The following is a 21,798-nucleotide window of genomic DNA, read 5'->3' on the forward strand; positions in this document are numbered from 1 at the left end:
GTAATCATGGTTCATTAAGGGCATCTTTGGAGTCTACCTAGGACGGAAGTTGAAATAAAAGCATAAAAACATTTTTTCCTTTATTTCCTTTATTTGATTTCCTTTGGAGTCTACCTAGGACGGAAGTTGAAATAAAAGCATAAAAACATTTTTTCCTATAGATAAGCCTTCTAGAAAATAATTTTTGGGTGGTATTTTCATTGTTTCTAGTTCACCAGTCATTTCTGACAGAATGCTATGTTTCATACTTTAAAGACTTGGCATCAGGCGTTCTTCAACCAATTCAGTTCTAGACTTGGGATTTCAGCTATGCTTTTCCAACAGAAGAATTTTTTTAAAAAATAAAGGGGCTTTATCAAAATTAAACAAAAATAAAAGAAATAATTTAAAAGAATAATTATATATTAGGCTAACTGGAGAGCACTAATAAGAAATATAGGCATCTAGATAAAGCTGACTGGGAAGAAAATTATGAATTACTTCATGGAGGTCATTTAACATCTAGCCTAATGGAGGAAAAAACAAAACAAATTTTCTGGGAAGTAAACCACCTGCCATAGGCCTCTTGGCACTACTACATTATATGACTGTCCCTGCCTCTACCATTACCACAGAGATACATAAATGAGTTCCCTGGCAACATGTGTGGGATGGGAAGCGTTGGATTCACAGGAGCCTTTGTGACCTAAAAAAATGTTTTCTGAGATGAGTTACTCCCACAGCTCCTTCCTTCAGTTTATTTTTTTTGCTTTCTAGTATATTATATTAATCTTCCAAATTAATACAACCTACCTACCTCTCAGAGGTTGCTGATGCCAGCAATTAGTATTTCACAAATACTGGTGTAGCAAGTAACAGAGACTTGAAAAAAAGGAAAAAAAAAATATGGTATTTAGAAGAGCAGGAAGACTAAAGACAACAAATAAAATAATATCTCTCATTTACCTAGGGCCTATCAAGTTAACAAATTACATGCAACAAATCAAGAGATTAATTATATCTCATATTTCACTGACATTTTATCAAAAAATGCATAGTACATAGACATAATGAAATTAGAGAAGTCCACCTTGACAAATGACATTTTGCACTATTTTTAAATAACTATAATTATAGGTAATTACTGCTGTTTTTACATATAACCATATGACATAGGAGTCAGGAATGTAACTCATTACTAAGTCAGTTTCAGCTGTTCTCAGATCTTTAAAATATGGTTCAGAGATTTTACAAATTACCCTTATCAGGATAAAAGATGTGAGAAAAGGGCGGTGGCGACATATTTGGAACTGGGCATTTAAACTATATAGAAGCCTATATAAGAAAAGGTAGGAAAAAGCAGTTATGAGAATCCAAACGAAGGACATATTTCAGAAGATTCTAATTTGCTGCTTTATATTCCTTGCTGTCTTTGGAGCTGGACAAGTATATGAGATTCAGACTCATACTATCTATCCTGTGTACTATAGGTGTAATATTGAGGTCTACGGAGTTTCTGCTTTACCTGGGAGCCTGTAGGATAAGGTAGAGCTTTGTAGCCAGTTACTCGGTAAACAGAGCTAGTTGAGTCTTTCTTCTGGTTAGCTGGTAATTCTGCAAAATGTATCTTACTTTGGAGTTTGTTTAATCGTTTGAAGGAAAGGACTATACCTTGCACATTTTATAAGCAAAAACGATTTGGGGGCTTGTTTTCAGGAACAGAAACAAATACAGCTGGCAACAATACTTTTCAAATGGAGAGCTTGAATAAGCAGTTTTTAAAAGGACTGTTTAGGCAGATAGCCACAGCTGGATGCTCCTATCCTTACACCTACTGCATTAAAGACTTCTATAGTCTAGGGCTACATCAGGCGCACTTAACTAGTGCATGTTTGTGTAAACAAAGCCCCATTATCAACAGTAGTATTAAAATAATCCAGAAGGTTTGGTAGACCTTCATATTTATTTGCAGCTTCTGCTATGGTCTTGTTTAATAGTGTGTGAGATACATTAGCAGTGAACAAAATTCTTTAAATTTGTTGGGTATTTTAAAAAACTGCCAGCAATAACTCTTCTCCGGACTCTTTCCAGATGCAAAGTAACTAACCCCTTCCTTTCAGGGATGGTAAAGATAGCAGCTAGGGGAAAGAAGTACAGTTTGACGTGGGAGGCTAGGTACAGCCAACGGCTGGTCTTTGGAATAGAGAAACTTTCAAAGCTGTTGATCTGACCAGGAGTTTGATGTACCAGTCAGGTGTGCTGTGGTCTGGTGCTGCTGCCGCCTGTGACATGCATGAACACACCAGGCTGCCACATCAGACAATCAGGGATAAATGTTGAGAAACCAAAGGTAAGGTATAGGTGAAATGGAGACTGAGTTACCCTGTAGTAGAGCATACAGCAAGTACACTGAATGCTTTTGTGTAGTAAAAGTTTTTTTAAATTTGTGGCATAATTTGCAAAACTGCTGTGATCTACACTAGTTAGAGTTAAACTAGAATCCTTTGCATTTTCATATCACTTCATTTAAAATCATCGAAACTTTAAAATTAAAATATTAGAATTTTGCAGCTTTCAGTGATTTTAATTATTGAAAACAAAAGTTGCTAACAGGAAGATACTGAAATAGACCTCTACCAATCAAGGAAGGATTTGAATGTATTCCATGAAAAGGACAACTATCAAAATAAATGGAAAGAAAATTTAAATGATGAGCTTTGTCTTGTAAAATTGTCTGTTGAATGATGTTACTCTGAGTGAGGTTAAAAAAAAAAAAGAATACACCTATGGAAAGATTTGGGCTGAAAACTCTATACATTTCAATATAAAGAAATTTAAATTGAGAATATATTTTATTTATTAGAGTTTGCTTTCAATGTACTAGGTACCTCAGCACTTAGAGAGAAAATTTTCCATTAAAAATACCATGGTCTACAGAGAAGCATTGACAGTGTCAACATTTCAAATTTATTCAAATGTAAGAAAAATTCAAGCAATTTTTATGAACAGACTAAAAATAAGGAAAACTACGTCTTAAAAAACACATTCTTTGGAAAAATATCAGTATGGTGCTAGAAAAAATATACGGAAGTTGATTAATGTATGTGAATAAGAACTAAGAGTGAGTATGCTGCTTATGCCATTTTTGGCATTCATGTAATTGATTAAAAAAATCATAACATGTTGTAAATAAGTGTATATTTATGTGTTTATATATGGAATTGCTATATTTTTGGAAAATAATGCTTGAAAAGAACTATTTAATATCTCCACTAAATATAATACAATCAAGTTTCCAGTCAATAAAGAAATATATCTGGGGCACCTGGGTGGCTCAGTGGGTTAAAGCCTCTGCCTTCGGCTCAGGTCATGATCTCAGGATCCTGGGATGGAGCCCCGCATCAGGCTCTCTGCCCAGTGGGGAGCCTGCTTTCTCCTTTCTCTCTGCCTACTTGTGATCTGTCAAATAAAAAAAAAAAAAAAGAAAAGAAAAGAAATATATCTAAGAATTACACAATTTTAATTAATTTTATTGTTTTTCTGTTTTTTTGTTCTCAAAAAATGTCCTGGTTAGGTGTGGCAGGGTGGCTCAGTCAGTTGGGCATCTGCCTTCAGCTCAGGTCATGATCCCAGCGTCTTGGGATCAAGCCCTGCATGGGGCTTCCTGCTCAGCAGGGGAGTCTGCCTCCCTGTCTGTCCCTGTTCCTGCTTTCTCTCTCCCTCACTCTCTCTCACATAAATAAATAAAATCTTAAAAAAAAAAAAAAAGTCCTGGTTAGGTCAATAAATAGACTCACTAAGTATACACACACAAACATACACACACACACACAAATAGATACATACATGCACATATATCTCATATACATGTATATGAGATATATGTGCATAAATATATATATGTGCACGCACACACACACACACACACACAGACACACTCATACTTCCCAACAATGGAGATTTCAGCTTTTGGAGAGAGAGATTTAAAGGCAGCAATATAGTCTAGAAGAGGTTGAAAAAACAAAACAAAAAACATGATTACTTCATATCAAAAATTGGGGTGATAAATGGATATTCCAAAAAGAAAGGAAGTCTAAAGTAATCTGAAGTTTCCTTTGCCTTGCAATAGTCCCTCAGACTTTAAGAAACTGTGTTCATCCTGCCAGTTGTGTATAACCTATCACTAAGCTCAACATAATGTCAGGTACATTGGAAGTCTTTAAGTGTGGAGAGAAAAAACAGACAGGCTTTACATCCTGGGAACCTTGCTTAGTGTTGGAAATGCAAGGCTGTGTAGGGCATAGTCCCTGCTCTTCAGAGATTTTTTTATGAGGGAAAGCAAAAAGCCATAAAAATGAAATGTGAAATAAACTTTAAAGTCAAAAAATTTTCTAAACGAGTCTGAAGGTTATTACAGCTCGGTTATCCCTGATGGTATTTCAAACAGCATTCTAAGATGGTTATCATAAAAAAATTAGGCCTACTAAACCCAAGTTTCTGTAACTTCTCTCTCTATTGGGCAGAAATTATTTTAATTATTATATTAGCAAATAGTTTAATGGAAATGATAGTATGATGTACATACTTATTTATAATTTTTCTAAACATATAATATTACAGCCATGAAATTAAAGGACTAGATGACTATAAAGCTGTGTGGCAAACAAGCTGGTGGTAATTAAAATTGCTTAAGCAAATGCAAATCAAAATTGTATTTTAAAAAAAATCAATTTTCAACTCTCTAATTCTGGAGAATTTGTATCTTTTGCCTTTTTTGCTTCTACTTTGGAAAAGAACCTCAGAAGTCACAAAAAATGAATTAAAATACTAAGATCAGCAAGCGTCAAAATGCCATGGATATGCTAGGAATAAACAGAATGGAAGGGTAAGCACAAGCACAATCTATTTGGTTTTATGACTTTCTAGTTACGTGTGATAGCTGTACTTTGAAATTCCAGAGAAAACAGATGGGAGGCTGGTTTAATATTTGGGAAATAAACATTCAAATTAATAGTGAATGGGAAATGGAGAGCTCGTGGCTTTACCAAAAATAATGGAACAATAAGAGACAGCACATTTTCTACTCTCTCAGTTGACAGTACATTTACCTTCCCAGCAGAAATGTGGAATCTAATAAAAGAACCCAGGTCCAAGCGAGTGCAAACAACTGGCCTCTCTAGTTCAACAGTGACTACCTTATAGTCAGGCCCTCTAGGGCAGTTTATCTGATTCTACAGTCTAACCTCCACTGTGGACTTTTTCCCCTATAGTGGCCCCTGCAGGTCATCCAACTACCCAGGAGGGCAGGAGCCTGAGACCGAATCATGACTACTTTCAACTACATCTGGTGGGAGGCCATGTCCTTTTCATAAGGCGGATGGGAATGTCGCCCTATACCCCTACTATTTTTTATTTTCACAATATTCTTCCCAGTCCTTTCCTTGCTTCTCTGTCCCAGACTGAGAGGTTTAATGGATTAAAAGGGAACCCGGACTGAAGAATGGGACGGGTCTGGAGTGGTCTTTTCGAACAAGGGGTTTAAGGGAGAGGCAAGAGGGAACTCTGCCCGCCCAACTGCCCTTCCCAGGAGCGGATATGGCCCCCAAAGCCAGCGAGTCCCTCCGGCCTGGAAGACAAAGAAAGGCTCAGGGCCGAGTGGTGACGGGGTGGGTGGGGGCAGCGACTCGCGTGAGCTCGGGGACGTGAGAACGCAGCCCCCGCCCCTTTCTCCGCCCCTCCGAAAGGCGGGGCCCCAAGGCCACCCCCCCCCCTCCTCCCTTCCCCCAAAGGTTCCCCAGCGACGCAGGCAGCCGAGTGCAGGCGCCCGCACACGCCCAGGCACTGCCGGCGACGGGTGGGCGCAGTGGGGGGGAGGGGAGGGGCCAGGGGAGGAGCGGGCGGGCGAAGAAAGGGCGAGCGGTCGGGGGGCGGGGCCTAGGTGTGGGGGCGGGGCCGAGGAGTGGGGCGGGGCGGAGCCGGCCGAGTCCCGGGCTGTCTTAGACAGTCACTGCCCTGACGGCGGCGGCGGCGGTTGGCTGGTGGGGGTTGGGAGGAGCAAGACCGAGGCTGCTGGGGCAGCTGGAACTGGCAGTTGCCGGGGGCCAACAGGCGAATCTGGACCGGAGAGCGAACCCCAGGCCGAGCGACGGAGGCGGCTGCAGTTGGAGTACAGGGAGCGCTGGCGGTCGCGGATTCTCAGAGGAGCAAGTGTCTGGGGCTTAGAGTCCGCCGGGGCGGCAGCGGCCACGGCGGCGGCTGGGGCCGAGGTAACTGAGGGGCGGCAGCGGGAGTAGAAGCGAGGCCCCTTCTCAGGTCGGAAGCTTGGGGGCTTTGGCTAGGTTCGAACCTGACTCACCCGCCCACCCTTTCTAGTCTCCGGCCCCAGACCGACTTCTCCCCACGTTCAGCCGTGGGTCGGGCGGGGGCGGGAGCAGCGCGTGTTGTTGGGGGCTCAGAGCTGGACACCAACAGGGAGGAGACCCCTCATCTGGGATTGGCAAGGACGTTGGGCACCCCCTCCCCCTTCAAAAGACACACCCCAAAATCTTGGGGCGGGGCGGGGTGTTTGGGGCGTTCCCAGGCTTCTTGAAGGGAAGACCTCAGCGTGGAAGCTGCACCTCAGTCCGTGTCTTCTCCGAGGTGGCCCCCCTGTGGCTCCTGGCTGCTCAGACCGAAGGTGGTTCCCGTCTCTGGGAATCCCGGAGTTCCTTTTGTCTATCAGCTGAAACTAGAGGCCGGAACTGTAGGCAAACACCAACCAGCCCTGGAGCACTCTACTCCTTATCCCTTTTCTGCGTGGGAAGAAAATTCTCCCCAGCAGCCTTTTCTCCGGCCACAGTAGTAGATTCCAATCCTCATCCCAATCCAAAACGTGTATCTATAGCGCAGAGGAAGGAAGAATTCACATTGTACTGGTGATTAGATATATCGTTTAAGGTCATCCCCATTCTCCCCTCAGTTTTTTGTTTTGTTTTGTTTTGTTTTGTTTTTAACTCATTCCCATCCAGCCACAGCCCTGGTAATCATCCCCTAGGCTTTGCAAACTATCAACAAAGAAGTGTGACTAGTCGAGTAAACGGAGTCCTTGACTGGCTGGACTGTGCAGTTTAATAGAGCTTCCTTTAACTGGCGCTGTTCTACCAAGCTAGTCGGAAAGACCTTTTTGGCCAGAGTTAAGGATGTTACTGTGTGTGCATAAAGCCTTTTTTTTTTTTTTCCTTTTTACACAGTTTTGTTTGTTTGTTTGTTTTAATCTAGGGTAACTTGATAAAAATGCAGCTCTTTGGGAAGCATAACCATAGAGGAAGTAGAATACAGAAAGGAAAATGTAATTTTGATTCTGGGGGGCAATTGTCCAACTTTTTGAAAGTACCAAAGATGAAGCATATGGATTTTTTTTTTAAGTATATGGATTTTTGAGATTATTTTAACTGGCAAATTGTATCCTTTGTAAATTTTTAAGTAAACAAGCTCTTAGCACACGATATTTTGCACTAAGATATTGTTGTTTTAGTTATTTGTGGAAATTGTTGATTTGCCCCCTCTCTTGAACCTAGAAATCTGTGAACAGGTTCATTAAGAATCTACTCTCTTGAAAATGCAGTTTTTGAATGCTTTGGATTAAGAAGGTGGTAACAGTGGACTGTCATTTCTGCCACATAATCTGAAACAGTTCCCTCTCTGGCAATTGCCCAGATGCCTGAAACTGGTAAGGTCTAGTACTTTGAGTGTCTTTCAACAAGAAATATAGAACTACCGATCTACTGTACACATGTAACCTCTTTGATGGCATTTACTATAATAGACATCTTTTCTGCATCTAATTTTCAGATACAGAATTAACACTTCAAGTCTGGAGAAGCATTTTGTACAAATTGAAAGATTGGGCATTCTTTTTAGTTTTCCAGATGTATTGTCTCATCTGCACACTTGAAACATCCACAATCACATAAACTCTAAGATATAACCATGGAGTTATGTGACCCATCAAGATTTAGGGAAAGTATTACCACGCTTTGGAACCAGGCAATTTTCCACCAGTTCAACAGTTAAACTAATAGAGTCTCTGCTGATACTCAAGAGTAAAGAGTCAAAGTCATGCACATTCTGTTGGCAAATGGCATCTATGGCTGTTGAGTTTTACTGTAACTCGTTACTGTAAAGTCAAAGTCAACTTAATTTGCAAGTTATGTCCTAATGGATGTAAAGACCTGTGTTGATGTATCCAGGATCTAACAAATGTTGAAGATAAGGAACCTATTATGACTAATCCTTGGGAAGAGAAAGTCTGCAAAATGGCTCAAACGAGTTTACTGCAGGGGAAGCAGTTTTACTGTAGGGAGTGGGTTTTCCACAAGCTTCAGCATTGCCTCCAGGAGAAAACTAACTGCTGCAATAGTGCTGTCAACACACCATCCCTTGTAATGAATTCTGGGAATAATGCTAGTGTTGTCTCTGGAAAAGGAGCTGCCTGGGGTGTGTTGTTGGTAGGAGGGCCTGGCAGTGGCAAGACAGCCCTATGTACTGAGCTGCTGTGGCCAAGTTCACCTGCAAGCTTGCAGAGAGGTTTACATCGCCAAGCTTTGGCCTTTCATTTCTGCAAAGCCCAAGACTCTGATACTTTGTGTGTTGGAGGATTTATTAGAGGTCTAGTTGCCCAGATCTGCCGCAGTGGACTACTCCAAGGATATGAGGATAAGCTAAGGGATCCAGCAGTCCAAAGCCTCTTACAGCCTGGAGAATGTGAAAGGAACCCAGCTGAAGCGTTTAAAAGGTAACAGTAAGAATGCCATGATGTTCTAGTTTCTAAGCAAAAATTAATGTTTTCTAGATTTTGGTCTGTATTTTTGTCTGTTTTTAAAATTTTATGCACATTTGGGGATAATCTGTAGTTGTAAATACACATGTTTACTTTGAGTATTGAAGGAAACAAAATTTAAGCTTTGTGTTGCACAGGATATGGATTAAAAGTAATTTATTTTACTTTCTAATAACAATGTGAAGCACTGCAGAAACTTATTTTTTTCAAATTTATGGCAATTGTTTATTTACTTTTCTAATGTTATCTATAACTGGTAAGGGATATTTGTTCTTGTAGTAGAGAAAACCACTTAGCTGCTTGGAAAAGAGGCTACAGTTTCAGGGAGGGTATAGGGCACTATATATGGCACTGAATTTAAAGGAACTCTCAGCATAGAATCTTTTTTGCTTATAGTATTCTTATTTCTTTAAGTGAAGCAAATTCTTTTTGAAAGATCATTGGCCATTGAAAATCTGAAGAAAATCTGTGTTTTGGGATGTATTCCACTATCAAGTAAACAAAAAGTTAAGTGGTGCTTTTAAATATGATATTTATAAAATAATGAAAATCTGGCGTTAATTGTACTTTTAGTGAGCAGTATGAAAAACAACTTTTTCCTAACCTCAATTAAGCATTTTTCCATTGGTAAATTGATTGGTCTAAGAAGAGAGCAAGTGAGCGAAGAAAACATGATTCCTGGAAAAGAATTTTTTGCATATCACCCCTCTGCTCATTGCAAAAGAAGTCGGCAGATTGTTGTTTTTGTGCTTGCTATTGCCTCACTGCTGCTTGAATTACTCGTTTGCATACACTTTGATCCCTTGATCCCTTTACAGTAAATAGTTCTTAGCAGGCAAAAGTTTGTTCCCCAAAGCTGCTGGTATACAGTACGGTAGAGATTAGCGTACATGTATGTATGTGTGACCCTATGTCTGTTTCTCTGTGTGTCTCTAGGAGTCATTTAAGCAGGATTTGAATTGTTATGAAAGGAGTGATGTTTGTTTTTATGATGTCCTCATTATCTAATGGTATGGAATCTATTAATTTAAACTGATACTGAAAATATTAATTATATAGCAAACATTATATGTCCCTGTTCTAAGTGATTTACAAATGCTAAATTATTTTCATAGCAATCCTGTGAAATAGATACTATTATTATTCCCATTTCATGGATGAGGAAACCGAGGCACAGAAGGCCTCAGTAACTTGTCCAAGGTTAAAGGCTAGTAAGTGGCAGAGCTGGGATTTGAAGTATGTGTATCTGAATACAGATTTGCAATCATAGAAATTCTTTGAAGGACTTGAGGGGGAGAGTGGATTAGAAGTTTGTGGAGGACAGGGGTGTGTGTCACAGTTGTGATTTGAGTGTAGGTTTCAGATTACCCATATAAGTGATACAGTAGTAGTCCAAAATTATCTTTATGTTTAGTTGTATGGAATTCAAACATAGGATGTGTATATTAAAGTCACCCAAAGGGATGTGTCTTTGAGGGTGTGATATTATTGCTGAGTTTTTAATGTATAAGTGCAGTCCAGTAAAACTCAGGACAAATCTGTTATCTTTTGCTTTTAGCCACTGACATCGGAGTTAAAACTATTAGATCATTTTTAAATAACAAGTAAATCTGTTAGGTGATATTGGTGCGCAGACGTGAAATAACCAGGTTCAGTGGACGGTTTTAAATAGGGAATCAGTGATATCTTTAATATATATAAATCTGTACTTTTTAAGAGACGTAAAGTCTCTGTACATAAACAACTCTTTTCCTGTTGACTTCCTACTTTTTGTGAAGATCCTATCACTAATTGAAGAGCTGAACTTTTATTTTTTATAATTTCATTTCGTATATGTTATTTGGATTTAACACCTTGGGAAATCAGTTTCAAAGAACTTAGCTAACTAAGTTGAACTTAGTCCAACTAAAGTAGGTAATTACAGTTTATTTTCTTGGAATTTATGTGTAAATTTCAAATATCCTTAAATATTTAAAATCATGCCCGATAACTGTATATTTTTGCTATATTCCAATTTTGAGCAGACTTTTATGTATGGCATCATAAATTTTTTTGAGAAAATGTTCTTCTACTGAGATGATACTCCTATTTTTTCCTCTATGTGAATTTTAGCTATTAACTAATTGAAGGGAAATAAGAAGCAGTTAGAGATATTTGTAAAAACCACACCAATCCCGATTTTCTGACTGACAGAAGTAACTAATCACTTTGTATTCCCAAATGATAATGGAAATATAGTCTTTCTATTTGGAGCATTTTGGTGCTTTTAATTTCCTCCTGGATCTTTCAGAAACCTGGGTTACTTTCTTCATCATTAAAGTAATTAATCATTAAATAAATTAGGTAACTTTGGTATTGTAACAACTGTTTCTGATAATTCATAGAATACATTTCCTCTAAGACTGTGAAGCTCTACTATAACCATAGTCAAATAAATGCAAATGTGAGAATACAAGTCATAGCTAAAGAGAAATATTTTTGCATAGTCTATGGCATTAGATGATCTAAGCCTTTACTTTTGAAACAGAGTCAAGATTTTATTTTAGTTTTCTTGGTGATTGATTTGTTAAGAAAGTCCTTTAGAGAATTTTAATAGGAATCTATTTTATTTAGGCAGGGAGAAATGTAATTCAATAGGTAGGCAATCATTGTTTTCAATAAATTATATTATTTTAAGGGAGACAGAGATCAAAGCTTATTAAATAACATGATAGGAGATGAAATATAAGCAAAGTAAAAATTTTTTTTTCACTTTTGGGAAAAAACTCAAAACCAGTTTTACATTGTTACATTTTAACATCGAACACTTGGTAATATTGATGGTTTCATATATTCATGTGTGAAACAATTTAATAGTATATAATAATTGGAAAATTGATAAAAATATTACTTCGTCACAGATCCACAAAGTTGGGGAAATTGCAGAGAAGTGATTCAGTATCAAATGTGTTTTATATACTTCAGTTTACTTCCTAATTTTTTCCCTAGTATTTATCTTTAATGATACTAGATAGAATATGTAATACCACAAAAAATCTTACATGATTACAGGTCTTACACCTGCATGGTAACTTGTTAACTACTGGTCTTTTACTATATGATAATAAAAACAAGAGGAACCTTATTTTAATCTAGTTAAGTGGTGCTGCTTTCTTTCCATTCTCACAAGATATACTATCTTGATTTTTTGATTTAGTTGTCACAAGATTTCTTCTGACCTTCATTCTTACGTCGAATATTTGAGAGTCTTTTGTGTTTTAAGCACAGTACAGCTGGAGATATTTATTGAGAACCTTCTCTGTGTTAAGTAGAGTCCACCTGGAGTTAAGTCAGTGAATAAAACAGACAAAATGCCCTGCCTTCATGGAGCTCAAATTCTTAGAGTAATATTTATCCTATTTCTATAAAGAAGTAATATTTGGGGTAAATCCTTGTTATAGTGTTCATGCAACACGTGAATGTTTTAACACTAGTTGGAAGGAATTATATGATCTAAAGGGAATGATGAATGAAGACCCATTAATTTCTTTTTTTCCCTTTTTCATTTTTCTCTCTTAATTGGTTAAGTTGCAAAGCTGTTGTTCCTATGTTTAGAATTTTTTTTCTCATTTCTGTTGATGGAACCAAGTCTATGACAATTACATTTTTACTTTAGAATTAGGGGTGGTTTCTTTCATTTTGCCTTTTCCCCTTCAGACTCTTATTGCAAAACTTTGTGTATTTTGTGTATTTTCTAGAGTTAGTGTTAGACTTTTCTGGTAGTCATAAAACTGTAAACAAATTACAATTATTTTTGACAGGCATGTCAAGGTATCTAAGTTAGGGAATGTGAGAAAGAGAATAGTAGTTTCAGATCTTGTGACTGGCTTAGAAACACAACTGGACATGGTTATTTCATTCAACCAGAATCTCCTTTCTGAACCTTTCTGTCATGATCCTTAAACCCAAGGATGTTCTCGGAGATTTAGACCGATGTGGTAGTGGGAAATACAAATTTTTGTTCCTGGTAGATACCATTCTCTAGTTTTTATTTCTAGTTAACAATCTGCAGGACCAGGTATGAGTTTTCTATGTGTGATATCAATTTTCCTGAGTAAAAAGATTTTATTCTGTGTAATGTGTAAATGGAATAAAATTGTGATGAAGAATTAGGATGACTAACTGAACTTTGAGAGTTTAGCAAATGTTATAGCTAAATGCTTGTTAGAAAAGAATTGGAAACCGGAAGACCAAACTGACATTTGTTTTTTATGTCAGTTAGGAATCCTCAAATGGTTGAATCCTTTTTCTTGTCTTTTTAGTTCCTTCTCCTTGAACATATATCATTTTTCACTTGTATCTCTTTAGATTTTTAGTTTCTTTTCTGGCTATTTATACATATCTCTTCTGTTATCTCCTCTATTAGGCATATGCTTCTTCATGACATTATTCATGACTGATTAATTTTTTATATTTACCATAGTGCTTTGAATAGCACTTTGCATATAGCATGTGCTAACTGATTATCATCTGAATGAGTGAATAATGCTACTTACCTTTCTAGAATATGTTTGAACCTAAATGAAGGACTGCTGAAGTTCTTGTGTAAGAAAGGGAATTGAAATGTTATATTATTTAGGTCAGTTTTCAATACAGACCAGATTGATATAGTGATTATTAATTTACCAACCTGCTGTGTCTGCTCTTTAGCATGTATGAATATGGCATTAGTCCAGATAGTTTTAAGTGGCCAGATGTCTATCTTCTGTCTTAACTGGCTCCAGGTATTTTTGGCATACTCAACAAAGGGACTAAGAACAGAATGAAACTGGAATGTGTGCTTCCCTCTTACCCTCAGTTTGGGGGTATTTTCAAGGAAAAATATTCCCTTTCCATTATCTGTCTTGTATAACTAATACTACTAATAATTTCTAACTGTCACTATCCATTCTTAGATGTTCTCAGATTAAAAGATCTTGTAAAGTGTCTTTACTGTTCATTTTTTAAATAAAATAAATGGATTAATGTAATTTTCATAATCAAAATCTTTATTCATTATAGTCTAAGGTAGTCATTTTTCACTGAATTGTCTGTTATTTTCCAATTTTTAACCATGTTAATTCACTTTAAGATGGACTTCCATTCATTCAAGCCCTCCCTCTTTCCCTTCCTAAAACCTTTTCTTTCTACCCTTGTTGGGTACTTTCTCTTTTATATTCATATCTTAAGAGCTACTACCTTTGGTTCCTGTTTCTGTTACTTTTTATCATTTGCTGAACCATTCCACTACCTTTAATCACTTCTGCTATAATGACATAACATATTGCTCCATATTTTTACTGTTTAATTTCAGTTATATTTTTAGTTCTACTTGGCCATTCTTTGATTTACTTCTTAATAACTCAGAATTTCTTTTTAGACCAGAGAGAGTAAAGTTATACTCTACAAGTAGAATATTTTTTACCCAATTCAGGAAATTTCACACACACATCCAGATTTTTAGTTTTTCTTGAAAAAACAAAAGGAAATTTGACAATATTGGGTTCTCATTCTTTAGAATCAGTTATTTGGTAGAGCTGAGTTAAGTGCTTTCTTTAGATGGGACCTACACACCAGTTCCCCCAACTCTGTTACTCCATTCCAAGACCACTTCTTTTGTTTATATATCCATCCTAGCTCCTACTGGCATTTTCAGACATGAACGTGTTTTCTGTTCCTCTGGAAAAAAAAAAATGATTTTTTAAAAAAACTTCCCACCAAATCTTCATACTTCGAATTTGTATATTCAAGTACTACTTCTATGACCTAATTTTTTAACTTACTGATGTTTAACTTCTATATATACATACCCAAAGAAAGATATTTATGTAGTGTAGTTTCTGAACTCATTGCTCTCTCTATCTTAACCTTAGATGGTAAGTCCTAGAACTTTTTTCATTATTTGTAATTTCTTACTTTCAAAATCCCCTGACTACTTCGTTTGGTCACTCTCCCTCTAGGTTCTCTTTGAGTGTTTGTCCAACAAATCTTACTTAGTTCTTCTCTCTTTATACATGCTCCTTTAATAATTTTATTTACTTATGTGGCTACCAGTGGTCATATCTAATATGATAGCGATGAAATCTACATCAATAGCCTTTACCCTCACTCTGATCAACATGTATCTTTTCACTGGAGTGTTCTTCACTAACCTTTCTGTCTTTTTCAAATCAGCATCTCTTTCAGCGTCTCTGTTCATTGGCTCATTCATTTATTTCTGAAACAAATATTCTGCACCTGCTGGGTGCCAGAAATACGCTCAGTGTCAGGGCTAGAGCCGTGAGCCAAACAGGACACTGGGTTAAGTGTGTGTTGGGGGGAGGGGGAGTGGAAGGGAATACTCATTGGACAAATATTCACAAAAATAAATGTAAAAATGTAAAAATGCAACTTTAGCAACTGCCAGATGGAAGGATATAGTATGGATGAAAGCATTTAATATGAAACTTGATCATTATCTGGAATTCTGGGAAAATGGACTCTTAGTATCTAAGTTGTTTCTTAGTTCTTACTTCCTAGACTTAAGTGTGGTCTTAAGATCAATATTATGGGCATCTCTTGGAAGTTATTAGAAATGCAGAATCTCAGGTCTTTTGAATCTGAATGTGCCTTTTAACCCATTTCCTAAGTGAATCCAGTGCACGTTGAAATTTAAGAAGCACTGCCCTCAGTTTGTTTCTAGAGTTTTCTTTGATTATTTTCTATTAGTTTATTCTAAAGTATTTAATCATTTTCTTAGAATGTTTCTTGAATCTTTTATCCTAATCTAGAATATTTATTCATCTACTCCTAGTTGATCTTTTTAATTTTAGCCTCTATATTCTAATTCCTTTTGTTCAATTGGAACAAAAGGCCGATTAGCCTTAATAAAATAGTGCTTTCTTTAGGTCATTTCTCTGAGATTGTGATAATCTAACCTATACTGCAAATTCAAATTTCCCTGCTTACCTTTATTAAAAGTTCTTGATAATTTCATTCTATTCCATCTAAAGTAGGTATCATGTTTCCAAAACTGCATCAGACCACACAAGCTCATTTGTTGCTTCAAGAAACATTTTAAGTGTGTAAGTCAGTGTTAATGTGGGTAAGAGATGTGAAAAGTAGGAATAGTCTTATTTTTCTTAGTGTCTAGTAAGAACTTCATATATATATATATACGTATATATATATATATGGAGAGAGAGAGGGGGAGAGGATATGAACTTTCTGTTATGTATGTTGCAGATTTTTTGTTTTTGTTTTTGCTTCACCTTGTTTTTAGCATTTTTTATTTTTTTTTTTAAGATTTTATTTATTTGACAGAGATCACAAGTAGGTGGAGAGGCAGGCAGAGAGAGAGGAGGAAGCAGGCTCCCCGCTGAGCAGAGAGCCCAATGCGGGGCTCGATCCCAGGATCCTGATATCATGACCTAAGCCAAAGGCAGAGGCTTTATCCCACTGAGGCACCCAAGTGCCCGGAGCATTTTTGATGTTTTAAAAATATTGTATGAAATCAAATGTTTTCCATATAATAAAATGGTTTGATTTTATGGAATGAAATAAGTAAATACTTTTCTGCCCTTAAAAATACCTTTAAGGGGCACCTGACTGGATTGGTCAGTAGAGCAGGTGACTCTTGATCTCACAGTTGTGAGTTCAAGTCCCATGTTGGGTATAGAGCTTAACATTTAAAAAAATGCACCTTTAAGTATATTCTGATTGATTGCTTATTTACTCTACATTGTTCTAGTTTTGTCTTTGACCATACTATATACATAAATGTCTTATATAAGTCAATTTCTCTCTTTCATGTTATTCTAACCTGAGAAACACATTTTTTTAATGGTATTTATTTATTTGAGAAAGAATGTGAGAGATAGCACGAATGGGGAAGAGAGGAAGAGGCAGGCTCCTTGCAAGCGGGGATCCGGATGTGGGGCTTGATTCCAAGACCCCAGGATCATGACCTGACCCGAAGGCGATGCTTATCAGACTGAGCTGCTCAGGTGTCCCTCTAATCTCAATATATTCTAATGTAATGTTGTTGTTTTTTTTACTATATACATGCATAGTTAAATATAGTCATTGGAAGGGTGTCTGGGTGGTTCAGTCGGTTAAGTGTCTGCCTTCGACTCAGGTCCTGATCTCAGGGTCCTGGGATCCAAGCCAGGCATCAGGCTCCTTGCTCAATGGGGAGTCTGCTTCTCCCTCTGATCCTTCTCTCCACTTGTGCTCACTTTCTGTCTCAAATAAATAAAATCTTTTTTAAAAATAAAATAATAAATATAGTCATTAGTAATAAAATAGAATCTTAAGTGCTCATGTAATTGCTTAATTTAAAAAATAAGTATTAAGAGAACTAATTATATCTTACTTGTTATCTGGAAAAAAGATTTGGAGCTTTCCAGAAGCTGCGGACCTTTTACAATTATGACTCATGATTGAATACATAAAAACTGTAATACATTAGGGTGCCTGGGTGGCTCAGTCGGTTAAGCATCTGCCTTTGGCTTAGGTCATGATCCCAGGGTCCTGGGATCCAGACCCAATTCATGCCACCTGCTCAGTGGGGAGTCTGCTGCTTCCTTCCCTCTGCCTGCCTCTCCCCATGCTTATGCTTATTCTCTATCAAACATATATAAAAATCTTTTTTTTTATTTAGATTTTATTTATTTATTTGACACACAGAGATCACAAGTAGGCAGAGAGGCAGGCAGAGAGAGAGAGAGGGGGAAGCAGGCTCCCCACTGAGGAGAGAGTCCAGTACAGGGCTTGATCCCAAGACCCTGAGACCATGACCTGAGCCGAAGGCAGAGGCCCAACCTTCTGAGCCACCCAGGCGCCCCCAAATAAATAAAAATCTTAAAAAGAAAAGAAATTGTTATAGATTGAAGTATTTGTTTTTGATCTTCATCTTCCTGTGTATTCTTGGGGTTTGCCATGATATTGCAGTTCTTTCTACTAGAGGAGAAATATGCTTCTCTGCCTTTTTCCATTTGGCCCAACCACGTGATTTGCTTTGACCAGTGGAATGTCAGTAGACATGATCCAAACAGGCTTAAAGTGAGCATGAGTAGTTGGGCTTATCCTCTTTGTTTCTACTATGCCGGTGAGAAGGACCTGTTGTGGCAAGCTTAGTTCAAAGAGGATGAGAAAGGTATGGAACCAGTAATATACCACTATTGTAAAAATAACTAATGATAAAAAAGCTATGGAAATAATATTTCAAATAGGAAATCCATAATTTTCATCAAAAATTTAGAAATCATTGCTTCCTCAATTTCATTCATCCTCTACACTCAATTCATTAACTACTTTTGTTTTATTTCAAGTAAAATAAATACCTTCACTTCTGCAGCCCCATTTCTGCTACTCCAATTATTTCTTGTGTAGATTCCTGCACTGGCCTCCCAACATGGTCTTCCTGTTGCTATCTCTATTTGTCCCGCTGATCTTCACTAAGCAGTTAGAATCTCAGATCATATTACTTATCTGCTTAAAATCTGCCAATGGCTTCTCACTACCTTTAGAATAAAGTCTAATCTTTACATGGTCCCTTCTTTGCCTAGCCTTTGACCTCAACTTGTACCACTTTCATCCTTATTCATTGCTCTTTTTCCATATCATTACCTTAATATGCTTTGAAATAGATCAGGTTCCAGCGAGCAGATTTTTCTATGACTACTTGATCTGATATCACTTAGATATCAACCAACTTTATCTCCTCAAAGAGCCTTTCCTTTCCACCGAGTCTTTAAGAAATCTCCCCACCCAGTCAGTTTCTTAAATCAGACCATCCCACTTAGTTTTATTTCTTAATTTTCAATATCTATCATGATCTGAAATTATTTTGTGCATTTGTTTACTTTGACTTTATGCCTACCTACTGGAATGAGAAGACAGCTTGCCTGTCTTGTTCCCTTTCTATCTCCAGGGCATAGAATGTAATAGAGACTCAGTAACTATTTCTTGAATTGAGGAATAACTATTTTAATTGAAAACATTATAACTTTGCTCATAGTTTCATAGTTTAATTTTTATAAATCTTTCTGAGATTATCATTTAAAATTCATATTCACTAGGAGAAAAAAAACTTTTTGTAGCTTAAGGTTTAATTACTATGTTTATTAAGTGTTAATTTATTTAGAGAGAGAAGCAGCTTGCAAACCATGGGCTTCACAGGAATTGAAACATAAAAATTAGTTGCACCAAGTACAAGAAATGGCTGCAGAAAAAGAATTTGTGGAGAAAATGATAGATTGTTCCTACCCCTGAAATTTTTCAGTTATACAAAAAAGAACAAATATGCCTCTACCTACCTATTTTACTGTATTTGCTTGAAATCTGAGTTTTCTGTTTTGTTTTAAAGAAAAAAATAATCCACATCTGAAGCCTTCTCAGGTATCCCTTACTAATTTTGATCTCACACCCCATAAGATGATCCCTCTTATGGATTTACTTTCTATATCTATGTAGTTTGATTAATTTATATGCAGTTTGACTATATAGGGAGGTATGTATATTCACCTACTAGTTGTATGCTCAAGTTTTATATTTTATTTTAATATTTAATATTTATAATTTACTTTATTATAACTTAATATTTATAAATATTATTTAATATTTAAAATATTTTATATTTTATATTTTTGATTCCATATCAACAGTTCTCAAAATTTTTTTTATTTTGGAGTCTTAAAAATTATTAAGGACCTCAAAGAACCTTTGTTTATGTGGGTTACTTATCAGTATTTGTTATATTTGAAATTTAAACTGATGAATTTTAAAAATATGTACTAATAAATATTTAATAATAAATTCATCACATATTAACATAAGTGACATTTCAGTGAAAGAATATATATTGTCAAGGACCCGAAACAAAAAGAAAACCAAACCCAAAACCACATACTTAAGAGCATTATTTTATATTTTTTGCAACTCTTTCCAATGTTAGGCTTAATAAAAGACAGTTGGATTATCATATCTGCTTTTGAATGCAGCCTCTGTAAAACTCCACTGTATCCTTCAGAGTGATCTAGAGTGAAAAGGCAAATCACATCTTAGTTTTATTCTTACCCTGAAAGGTTTTAAGGTATAGGAATCCCTTAGGGATCCTCAGACCACACTTTCAAAACCACTCTTCTATAAAATGGCATTGTGTTGTTGGCAGTATGCTGCAATATTTTTTGTGTAACTTTTGTTTTTATGTTATCTATGTTATTATTTGTGGTTCTTCATGATTCATTTAACTACTATACAATATATAATTCCAGTCTTTATGCTGTAATTCATTTGTTGTTGTGATGTTGATATTCCTTTAAGGTGTATTCCGCTTTTTATGGGGCACCTGGGTGGCTCACTTGGTTAAATGTCTGACTCTTGATTTCTGCTGGGGTCATAATCTTTCTGGGTCATAGGATCAAGCCCAGCATTGGGCTCTGTGCTTGAGTGTGGAGCCTGCTTAGGATTCTTTCTCTCCCTTTTCCTTTCTCCCCACTGGACTCACATGCATGGGTGTGTTCTCACTCCCATCCCCAATCCCTGCCCCCAAAAGATATACTGGGCTTTTAAATTTTCACAGAACTGTGGTTCTCAGACCATTGTCTCTTGGGGATATATACTAGAAATGAAGTAGTGAAGGGTGACTCCAAATTGCCTAGTTAGAAGTGAACTTTGGGATCGTAAGGTATGTATATTCATCTTCAATTCTGTGAGGTAGCACCAAACTATGCTTTAAAATTGCATCAGTTTATCCTCTTATAGTGTTGTATATTTGAATTTCCATTACTCTTTTAGGTCACTGACTCTGTATTCTCATAGTTCTTTATGTTTCGGAAAGTGAACGTGAAGTGGTAGCTTTTTGTTTTTAATATCTTTGATCCTGTGGCTTGCCATTTTGTTTGTAAAATTTTGTTTTGAAATGTAAAAAAAAATGAGTATTTTTTTATTATTTCCTTTATATCTTACCTTTTTTAGGTCATAATATTTAAAAATTCTTGATTGTTTTACTGGCATTTGTTGGGTGCCATATCTTTCACTATTAACCTATAATAGTATCAGTGTGAGATATAGACATGTATGTATGTATTTTTTGAGTTCTCACTTTTACTTGGTTCTATTAATTCATTCATTCACTTAACAATTATATATTGGATACTAGGAATGCACCAGATGTCATTCTTAATACTGGGATATATTAGTAAAAGTGAAAATGTCATCCATGTTTATTGAGCTTTCATTTTTTGGGTTGGGGTGGGTGGTTGGTAGAAAAATAAAATATTAAGATACTATATAGCATATCAATTGACAGTAAAAGTTGTGTGGAAAATCAGACTAGAGTAAAGAGAATAGTAGTGATGTGCTGGAGATTGTGGGAGAAAGATTGCTATTTTACATAGGGGAGATTAGGGCATTGTGAAGGAAGCTTCTGACAGGAACTTTACAGACTGAGGCAATATCAAGTGCAAAGTCCTGAAGTAGAACCTGGTTTAATATAATCCAAGAAAAATAAGGGAGCCTGTGTGGCTAGAACAGAGTAAGCAAGGGGATATGTGTAGGAGACCAGTAGAGAACAGGATCCATACAATGTATGGACTTAAAGGCTGTTTTAAGGACATTTACTCTTACTTTCAGTAGTTTGGAAGACATCAGGTCTTTTAAACAGAGTAGTAACATTGTCTGGCTTAAGATTTTAAGGGATCATGATCATGTTAGCTACTTTGTTGAGAACTGGTTTGGTGAAGGTGAAAACAAGGAAATCAGTAGCTGGCTAGTATAGAAATGAAGGTTAGAGGCAGTGGTGCTTGGACTTGGGTAGTGTTGGAAGTAGTGAGAATTGTCCTGTTTTGATTACTTTTAAAATATTGGATGTGGAGTATGAGGAAAACAAAGAGAAGTTCCTAAACAATGGACGATTCTAAAACTTTTGGCCTGAGAAACTGGGACGATGGGATTGCTCTTTAATGAAGCAGAGAAAACTAAGGGAAGCACAAGATGAGGGT

At 36.7% G+C, this 21,798-nt stretch overlaps 1 protein-coding gene across 5 annotated transcripts in view; it reads left to right on the forward strand.

Moving 5' to 3' along the window:
- The first annotated feature begins 5,960 nt into the window (after positions 1 to 5,960).
- ANKRD50 (ankyrin repeat domain containing 50) overlaps positions 5,961 to 21,798 on the forward strand; it is a 33,879-nt gene continuing 18,041 nt past the window's right edge. Inside the window, exons 1-3 of one of the 5 annotated variants that reach the window (XM_082727748.1) lie at positions 5,986 to 6,245; positions 7,536 to 7,687; positions 7,810 to 8,752. In XM_082727748.1, coding sequence (XP_082583874.1) covers positions 8,241 to 8,752 — 512 coding nt within the window. In that variant the 5' untranslated portion in view covers positions 5,986 to 6,245; positions 7,536 to 7,687; positions 7,810 to 8,240. Of the gene's footprint in view, positions 6,246 to 7,535; positions 7,688 to 7,809; positions 8,753 to 9,240; positions 9,304 to 21,798 lie in introns of those variants that run through there. The other 4 variants (XM_082727749.1, XM_082727747.1, XM_082727750.1 and 1 more) reach the window with 4 other exon arrangements.

Source organism: Mustela nivalis (assembly GCF_964662115.1).
Source record: "Mustela nivalis genome assembly, chromosome: 4".
NCBI classification, from domain to species: Eukaryota; Metazoa; Chordata; class Mammalia; order Carnivora; family Mustelidae; genus Mustela; species Mustela nivalis.